Genomic DNA, 10,000 nt, shown 5'->3' with positions numbered 1-10,000 from the left:
TGATTGGTCGGCTGGAGCAGTGTGTTATGATTGGTCTGCTGGAGCAGTGTGTTGTGATTGGTCGGCTGGAGCAGTGTGTTGTGTTTGGTCTGCTGGAGCAGTGTGTTGTGATTGGTCTGCTGGAGCAGTGTGTTGTGATTGGTCGGTTGGAGCAGTGTGTTGTGATTGGTCGGCTGGAGCAGTGTGTTATGATTGGTCGGCTGGAGCAGTGTGTTGTGATTGGTCGGCTGGAGCAGTGTGTTATGATTGGTCGGCTGGAGCAGTGTGGTGAGATTGGTCGGCTAGAGGAGCAGTGTGTTGTGATTGGTCTGCTGGAGCAGTGTGTTGTGATTGGTCGGCTAGAGGAGCAGTGTGTTGTGATTGGTCGGCTGGAGCAGTGTGTTGTGATTGGTCGGCTGGAGCAGTGTGTTATGATTGGTCGGCTGGAGCAGTGTGTTGTGATTGGTTGGCTGGAGCAGTGTGTTATGATTGGTCGGCTGGAGCAGTGTGTTGTGATTGGTCGATGTGTTGTGATTGGTCTGCTGGAGCAGTGTGTTGTGATTGGTCGGCTGGAGCAGTGTGTTGTGATTTGTCCGCTGGAGCAGTGTGTTATGATTGGTCTGCTGGAGCAGTGTGTTGTTATTGGTCGGCTGGAGCACTGTGTTGTGATTGGTCGGCTGGAGCAGTGTGTTATGATTGGTCGGCTGGAGCAGTGTGTTGTGATTGGTTAGCTTGAGCAGTGTGTTATGATTGGTCGGCTGGAGCAGTGTGTGTTGTGATTGGTCGATGTGTTTTGATTGGTCTGCTGGAGCAGTGTGTTGTGATTGGTCGGCTGGAGCAGTTTGTTGTGATTGGTCGGCTGGAGCATTGTGTTGTGATTGGTTGGCTGAAGCAGTGTGTTATGATTGGTCGGCTGGAGCAGTGTGTTGTGATTGGTCGATGTGTTGTGATTGGTCTGCTGGAGCAGTGTGTTGTGATTGGTCGGCTGGAGCAATGTGTTGTGATTTGTCCGCTGGAGCAGTGTGTTATGATTGGTCTGCTGGAGCAGTGTGTTGTTATTGGTCGGCTGGAGCAGTGTGTTGTGATTGGTCGGCTGGAGCAGTGTGTTATGATTGGTCAGCTGGAGCAGTGTGTTGTGATTGGTTGGCTGAAGCAGTGTGTTATGATTGGTCGGCTGGAGCAGTGTGTTGTGATTGGTCGATGTGTTGTGATTGGTCTGCTGGAGCAGTGTGTTGTGATTGGTCGGCTGGAGCAGTGTGTTGTGATTTGTCCGCTGGAGCAGTGTGTTATGATTGGTCGATGTGTTGTGATTGGTCTGCTGGAGCAGTGTGTTGTGATTGGTCGGCTGGAGCAGTGTGTTGTGATTGGTCGGCTGGAGCAGTGTGTTGTGATTGGTCGGCTGGAGTAGTTTGTTGTGATTGGTCGGCTGGAGCAGTGTGTTGTGATTGGTCGGCTGGAGCAGTGTGTTGTGATTGGTCGGCTGGAGCAGTGTGTTGTGATTGGTCGGCTTGAGGAGTGTGTTATGATTGGTCTGCTGGAGCAGTGTGTTGTGATTGGTCAGCTGGAGCATTGTGTTGTGATTGGTCGGCTGGAGCAGTGTGTTGTGATTGGTCGGCTTGAGGAGTGTGTTATGATTGGTGGGCTGGAGCAGTGTGTTGTGATTGGTCAGCTGGAGCAGTGTGTTGTGATTGGTCGGCTGGAGCAGTGTGTTGTGATTGGTCGGCTTGAGGAGTGTGTTATGATTGGTGGGCTGGAGCAGTGTGTTGTGATTGGTCGGCTGGAGCATTGTGTTGTGATTGGTCGGCTGGAGCAGTGTGTTGTGATTGGTCGGCTGGAGTATTGTGTTGTGATTGGTCGGCTGGAGCAGTGTGTTGTGATTGGTCTGCTGGAGTATTGTGTTGTGATTGATCGGCTGGAGCAGTGTGTTGTGATTGGTTGGCTGGAGCAGTGTGTTGTGATTGGTCGGCTGGAGTATTGTGTTGTGATTGGTCGGCTGGAGCTGTGTGTTGTGATTGGTCGGCTGGAGCAGTGTGTTGTGATTGGTCGGCTGGAGCAGTGTGTTGTGATTAGAGTGTGTCAAGAGGGTTCAGAAACAGTGCAGACCTTTTTCATTCTCAAACTACAACATTACACACTGAAGAAATGTAATTTTCCAATGACTCCTGTTTGCTTGTTTATATATTCTGTTCATTTTGACCTCAGAGGAACGAGACAACATTTATTAACTCATTTAAACATTGGATCTATTAGAACAGACTTCAGTGTTCCAGACTTCCACTGCTATTAAACAAGCATTTACATTTCACGTCATTCAGCAGAAGCTTTTATCCACAGACTAGTCAAGTGTTTTACTGACGTCTGTTTTTGCTTTCTTTTGTAGATCACCAAAAACTGGAACGAGAGGCTCGAATTTGTCGTCTACTCAAGCATGCCAACATCGGTGGGTGAAGACACACACACACACACACACACACACACACACACACACACACACACACACACACACACACACACACACACACACACACACACACACGGCTTTTCAGCACTAAAATTGAGCTGTTTTATTTTCAGTATTTAAAATATAGTAAGCGCGACTTGTGTACATTACTAAAATATTATTTAAATTGATTATGATTTGTTTAGGCTACTTGCATTTAAATTACACATAAGGAAGTTTTGGTTACACTTTATTTTAAGATGTCATTATTACAGTGTAATTAAGTACTGAGTAATATTAATTAACAACATGTACTTACTGTAGGGTTAGGTTAGGATTAGATTTGGTTGAGGGTTATCATGTAATTATGCGTAATTTACTGTTATTACTATGTTAAGTACATGTGATATATGTAACAAGGACACTGTAAAATAAAGTGTTACAGAAGTTTTTATAATAATAACACTATAATAATACATTTTTAATTGCATAAAACGTCATAAAAACATGATGCATTTATTCAAACATGCATTAAATATCGAAGAACATGTTAAGTAAAAATACAATGAATATGCAATATAGTGCATATATATATAAAAATGTTCTGTTCTGTTTTTGGCTGACTAATGAGTTTATGGTCATTGAATGGCTTTTCTGAGGTAAATGTGATGTTATATATTACTTTCAATCTGTTTTATTGACGTCTTTCTGCGGTTGAAATACAGATTGATCGATTACATGAAACATGATTAATTTCAAGACCTCGATAAAACAGCTCGAGAACAATAATGTCACGTAACGGCAAATTTACCTCAGAAAAGCCATTCAATGATCATAAACTAGTCAGCTAGAAAAAAAAACTAATAATATTTTGCTAGATATATTCAGCACTGTTCATATGCGTTATATTTAGACTCAAGCTGGTGGATTTGTCTTCGTTAATGTATGAATAAATCTGTCATTAGAACTAGGTTATACAGCCTTCTTTTAAATGTTTATATTTAACCAACAATGTGGAGTAGAAACATAACTATATTAAAATGTTTATATAAAACGGCCTTATGTGGTTAAGCCTTATGTGGTTTTATTTGATTTGTTAATTATTAAATAAAGTTTATTTTAAGCAATTGATTAACCAAATTTTATTTAATTTTTAGGATTTTGGCTAAATTCATATTTTCATTTCCTTTTTGGTAAAAAAAAATATAATTAAAAATTCGGTGCATCACTACAATTCATGACATGAATTAAGAAGTTTAATATTATTACAATTATATATAAAGAAATATATAATACAAAAAAAAAAGGAATCTTCAAACAACATCCTGCTGGTATTTTAGTGCAATTAAAAAGAACTAGACTACATACACAATATATCACAATCATTACATTATATGATGTTATTAATAATAATATTGAATGCATCAATACAATGATAATTAACAGATGTGCGGTTCGCCACTGGTTTTGTTCATTCATCAACTTAAAACAGAGTGAAAGATCAATTATTGGGATTTAAGAATCAATATTAGTTCATCAAAACGAGATTTGTGAGTGATTCATGCTAATTATGTCATGCAGATCTGACCTGAAGCTGTTAGTCTGGGAACATCTATAAATGTCCAAGCGTTTCAGCCCACACACACCTTCCTGACACACACACACACACACACACACACACACACACACACACACACACACACACACACACACACACATCCAGCCAGCCGAGAGATTACAAGCGTTGGCGTTCTCTATCAGTAATTATGACTATAACACAAAGCTTCAGATGAGATTCTCCCACGGATGTTCATCTTACGCCACTGAAACTGTTCAAGCGCTTGTGTTTACATGAGATGACACAGTTTTATTCCTATTCTGATTGCGTATGGATTGTTTGTTAGATCCTAAAGTCCTAAAATCCTAAAGTAGAACAACTTCAAAATCACATTGTAAACAACAATTAGCTAACATTAGCTAACAATGAGCAATATTGTTAGTATTTATTAATCATTATTAATGTTAGCTGATAAAAATACAGCTGTTCATTGTTTGTTCATGTTAGTTCACAGTGCATTAACTAATCTTAACAAATACAACCTTTGATTTTAATAACGTATTAGTAAATGTTGAAATTAAGATTAATAAGTGCTGAAGAAGTATTGCTCATTCTTAGTTCATGTTAACTAATGTTAACCTTATTGTAAAGTGTTACTGAGTCAATGACTGTTTGTCGTAATATAAAAGCCAGTGGTTTTCCTAAAGGACCGAGGGTTTTCTCTCCGTCAGCTGGAAAGACATTCTCTCTGTTACTATGGCAACAGGTTCGAGGAACCGACTGATTCACAGAAGATGCATGAGATATTTATACTGAGGGGATTCTCTCTTTTTCCTCATGTAATCCATCCATATTTATTAATAAAAAGGTCAGGCCTTTCGATTCCTTTGAGAAATGACATCAGGCAATCCCTCCTCTCCTGTCCCGATCCTGTTTCGTTAGAAGATTTCTCCTCTCCTGTCCCGATCCTGTTTCATTAGAAGATTTCTCCTCTCCTGTCCCGATCCTGTTTCATTAGAAGATTTCTCCTCTCCTGTCCCGATCCTGTTTCATTAGAAGATTTCTCCTCTCCTGTCCCGATCCTGTTTCATTAGAAGATTTCTCCTCTCCTGTCCCGATCCTGTTTCATTAGAAGATTTCTCCTCTCCTGTCCCGATCCTGTTTCATTAGAAGATTTCTCCTCTCCTGTCCCGATCCTGTTTCATTAGAAGATTTCTCCTCTCCTGTCCCAATCCTGTTTCGTTAGAAGATTTCTCCTCTCCTGTCGCGATCCTGTTTCGTTAGAAGATTTCTCCCTTCCTGTCCCGATCCTGTTTCGTTAGAAGATTTCTCCTCTCCTGTCCCGATCCTGTTTCATTAGAAGATTTCTCCTCTCCTGTCCCGATCCTGTTTCGTTAGAAGATTTCTCCTCTCCTGTCCCGATCCTGTTTCGTTAGAAGATTTCTCCCTTCCTGTCCCGATCCTGTTTCATTAGAAGATTTCTCCTCTCCTGTCCCGATCCTGTTTCATTAGAAGATTTCTCCTCTCCTGTCCCGATCCTGTTTCATTAGAAGATTTCTCCTCTCCTGTCCCGATCCTGTTTCGTTAGAAGATTTCTCCTCTCCTGTCCCGATCCTGTTCATTAGAAGATTTCTCCTCTCCATTCCCGATCCTGTTTCATTAGAAGATTTCTCCTCTCCTGTCCCGATCCTGTTCATTAGAAGATTTCTCCTCTCCATTCCCGATCCTGTTTCATTAGAAGATTTCTCCCTTCCTGTCCCGATCCTGTTTCGTTAGAAGATTTCTCCTCTCCTGTCCCGATCCTGTTTCATTAGAAGATTTCTCCTCTCCTGTCCCGATCCTGTTCATTAGAAGATTTCTCCTCTCCATTCCCGATCCTGTTTCATTAGAAGATTTCTCCTCTCCTGTCCCGATCCTGTTTCATTAGAAGATTTCTCCTCTCCTGTCCCGAACCTGTTTCATTAGAAGATTTCTCCTCTCCTGTCGCGATCCTGTTTCATTAGAAGATTTCTCCTCTCCTGTCCCGATCCTGTTTCATTAGAAGATTTCTCCTCTCCTGTCCCGATCCTGTTCATTAGAAGATTTCTCCTCTCCATTCCCGATCCTGTTTCATTAGAAGATTTCTCCTCTCCTGTCCCGATCCTGTTTCATTAGAAGATTTCTCCTCTCCTGTCCCGATCCTGTTCATTAGAAGATTTCTCCTCTCCATTCCCGATCCTGTTTCATTAGAAGATTTCTCCTCTCCTGTCCCGATCCTGTTTCATTAGAAGATTTCTCCTCTCCTGTCCCGATCCTGTTCATTAGAAGATTTCTCCTCTCCATTCCCGATCCTGTTCATTAGAAGATTTCTCCTCTCCTGTCCCGATCCTGTTTCATTAGAAGATTTCTCCTCTCCTGTCCCGATCCTGTTTCGTTAGAAGATTTCTCCTCTCCTGTCCCGATCCTGTTTCATTAGAAGATTTCTCCTCTCCTGTCCCGATCCTGTTTCATTAGAAGATTTCTCCTCTCCTGTCCCGATCCTGTTTCGTTAGAAGATTTCTCCTCTCCTGTCTCGATCCTGTTTCATTAGAAGATTTCTCCTCTCCTGTCCCGATCCTGTTTCGTTAGAAGATTTCTCCTCTCCTGTCCCGATCGTGTTTCGTTAAAAGATTTCTCCTCTCGTGTCCCGATCCTGTTTCATTAGAAGATTTCTCCTCTCCTGTCTCGATCCTGTTTCATTAGAAGATTTCTCCTCTCCTGTCCCGATCCTGTTTCGTTAAAAGATTTCTCCTGTCCCGATCCTGTTTCATTAGAAGATTTCTCCTCTCCTGTCTCGATCCTGTTTCATTAGAAGATTTCTCCTCTCCTGTCGCGATCCTGTTTCATTAGAAGATTTCTCCTCTCCTGTCCCGATCCTGTTTCGTTAGAAGATTTCTCCTCTCCTGTCCCGATCCTGTTTCATTAGAAGATTTCTCCTCTCCTGTCCCGATCCTGTTTCATTAGAAGATTTTTCCTCTCCTGTCTCGATCCTGTTTCATTAGAAGATTTCTCCTCTCCTGTCGCGATCCTGTTTCATTAGAAGATTTCTCCTCTCCTGTCGCGATCCTGTTTCATTAGAAGATTTCTCCTCTCCTGTCCCGATCATGTTTCGTTAGAAGATTTCTCCTCTCCTGTCCCGATCCTGTTACATTAGAAGATTTCTCCTCTCCTGTCCCGATCCTGTTTCATTAGAAGATTTCTCCTCTCCTGTCCCGATCCTGTTTCATTAGAAGATTTCTCCTCTCCTGTCCCGATCCTGTTTCATTAGAAGATTTCTCCTCTCCTGTCCCGATCCTGTTTCATTAGAAGATTTCTCCTCTCCTGTCCCGATCCTGTTTCATTAGAAGATTTCTCCTCTCCTGTCCCGATCCTGTTTCATTAGAAGATTTCTCCTCTCCTGTCCCGATCCTGTTTCATTAGAAGATTTCTCCTCTCGTGTCGCGATCCTGTTTCATTAGAAGATTTCTCCTCTCCTGTCTCGATCCTGTTTCATTAGAAGATTTCTCCTCTCCTGTCCCGATCCTGTTTCGTTAAAAGATTTCTCCTGTCCCGATCCTGTTTCATTAGAAGATTTCTCCTCTCCTGTCTCGATCCTGTTTCATTAGAAGATTTCTCCTCTCCTGTCGCGATCCTGTTTCATTAGAAGATTTCTCCTCTCCTGTCCCGATCCTGTTTCGTTAGAAGATTTCTCCTCTCCTGTCCCGATCCTGTTTCATTAGAAGATTTCTCCTCTCCTGTCCCGATCCTGTTTCATTAGAAGATTTCTCCTCTCCTTTCTCGATCCTGTTTCATTAGAAGATTTCTCCTCTCCTGTCTCGATCCTGTTTCATTAGAAGATTTCTCCTCTCCTGTCTCGATCCTGTTTCATTAGAAGATTTCTCCTCTCCTGTCTCGATCCTGTTTCATTAGAAGATTTCTCCTCTCCTGTCGCGATCCTGTTTCATTAGAAGATTTCTCCTCTCCTGTCCCGATCCTGTTTCGTTAGAAGATTTCTCCTCTCCTGTCCCGATCCTGTTTCATTAGAAGATTTCTCCTCTCCTGTCCCGATCCTGTTTCATTAGAAGATTTCTCCTCTCCTGTCGCGATCCTGTTTCATTAGAAGATTTCTCCTCTCCTGTCTCGATCCTGTTTCATTAGAAGATTTCTCCTCTCCTGTATCGATCCTGTTTCATTAGAAGATTTCTCCTCTCCTGTCTCGATCCTGTTTCATTAGAAGATTTCTCCTCTCCTGTCGCGATCCTGTTTCATTAGAAGATTTCTCCTCTCCTGTCCCGATCCTGTTTCGTTAGAAGATTTCTCCTCTCCTGTCCCGATCCTGTTTCATTAGAAGATTTCTCCTCTCCTGTCCCGATCCTGTTTCATTAGAAGATTTCTCCTCTCCTGTCTCGATCCTGTTTCATTAGAAGATTTCTCCTCTCCTGTCGCGATCCTGTTTCATTAGAAGATTTCTCCTCTCCTGTCCCGATCCTGTTTCGATAGAAGATTTCTCCTCTCCTGTCTCGATCCTGTTTCATTAGAAGATTTCTCCTCTCCTGTCTCGATCCTGTTTCATTAGAAGATTTCTCCTCTCCTGTCGCGATCCTGTTTCATTAGAAGATTTCTCCTCTCCTGTCGCGATCCTGTTTCATTAGAAGATTTCTCCTCTCCTGTCCCGATCCTGTTTCATTAGAAGATTTCTCCTCTCCTGTCTCGATCCTGTTTCATTAGAAGATTTCTCCTCTCCTGTCTCGATCCTGTTTCATTAGAAGATTTCTCCTCTCCTGTCGCGATCCTGTTTCATTTGAAGATTTCTCCTCTCCTGTCCCGATCCTGTTTCGTTAGAAGATTTCTCCTCTCCTGTCCCGATCCTGTTACATTAGAAGATTTCTCCTCTCCTGTCCCGATCCTGTTTCATTAGAAGATTTCTCCTCTCCTGTCCCGATCCTGTTTCATTAGAAGATTTCTCCTCTCCTGTCCCGATCCTGTTTCATTAGAAGATTTCTCCTCTCCTGTCCCGATCCTGTTTCATTAGAAGATTTCTCCTCTCCTGTCCCGATCCTGTTTCATTAGAAGATTTCTCCTCTCCTGTCCCGATCCTGTTTCATTAGAAGATTTCTCCTCTCCTGTCCCGATCCTGTTTCATTAGAAGATTTCTCCTCTCCTGTCCCGATCCTGTTTCATTAGAAGATTTCTCCTCTCCTGTCCCGATCCTGTTTCTTTAGAAGATTTCTCCTCTCCTGTCCCGATCCTGTTTCATTAGAAGATTTCTCCTCTCCTGTCCCGATCCTGTTTCATTAGAAGATTTCTCCTCTCCTGTCCCGATCCTGTTTCTTTAGAAGATTTCTCCTCTCCTGTCCCGATCCTGTTACATTAGAAGATTTCTCCTCTCCTGTCCCGATCCTGTTTCATTAGAAGATTTCTCCTCTCCTGTCCCGATCCTGTTACATTAGAAGATTTCTCCTCTCCTGTCCCGTCCCGATCCTGTTACATTAGAAGATTTCTCCTCTCCTGTCCCGATCCTGTTTCGTTAGAAGATTTCTCCTCTCCAAGAATGAGTTATTGTCAATACCGATGTATTCCTGCAAAATATGCTTTTCTTACTCAGTTTTTTTGTCTTGTTTCCAGTCCAAATATCAAACATTTCTTATATCAAGATCCATTTACTATAGTAAAATGACATAAGATATTAAGTCTTGTTTTCTGGGGAAATAAATACAAATTAAGTGAGTTTTTGCTTAAAGCAAGCAAAATTATCTGCCAATGGTGTAAGAAAAATAATCTTGTTTCTGTTTGAATTAAGATCATTTTTCTGACAACACTGGCAGATAATTCTGCTTTTTTTAAGCATCAACTCACTTCATTTTTATTTATTCCCCCAGAAAACAAGACATACTATCTTATGGCATTTTACTCATCTAGTAAATGCATTTAAGAATTTTTTGATATTTGGACTGGAAACAAGACAAAAATACTGAGTAAGAAAAGCATTTTTTGCGGTGTAGTGTTTAGGCATGGTCTGCGTGCTC

At 41.9% G+C, this 10,000-nt stretch overlaps 1 protein-coding gene across 18 annotated transcripts in view; it reads left to right on the top strand.

Annotated features, from left to right (window-relative positions):
* camk2d1 (calcium/calmodulin-dependent protein kinase (CaM kinase) II delta 1) overlaps positions 1 to 10,000 on the top strand; it is a 105,962-nt gene that overhangs the window by 37,216 nt on the left and 58,746 nt on the right. For all 18 annotated transcript variants that reach the window (XR_013194594.1, XR_013194595.1, XR_013194596.1 and 15 more), the window contains exon 3: positions 2,360 to 2,419. Coding sequence is in view for 11 of the 18 variants with exons in the window: in XM_077201552.1 (XP_077057667.1) it covers positions 2,360 to 2,419 (60 nt within the window). In the remaining 7 variants the exon portion in view is untranslated. The remainder of the gene's footprint in view (positions 1 to 2,359; positions 2,420 to 10,000) is intronic.

Source organism: Siphateles boraxobius, unplaced genomic scaffold, assembly GCF_051911475.1.
Source record: "Siphateles boraxobius isolate OS27281-9 unplaced genomic scaffold, OSU_SipBor_1 48, whole genome shotgun sequence".
Taxonomy (NCBI): domain Eukaryota; kingdom Metazoa; phylum Chordata; class Actinopteri; order Cypriniformes; family Leuciscidae; genus Siphateles; species Siphateles boraxobius.
This window is presented reverse-complemented; position numbering and strand designations above follow the sequence as displayed.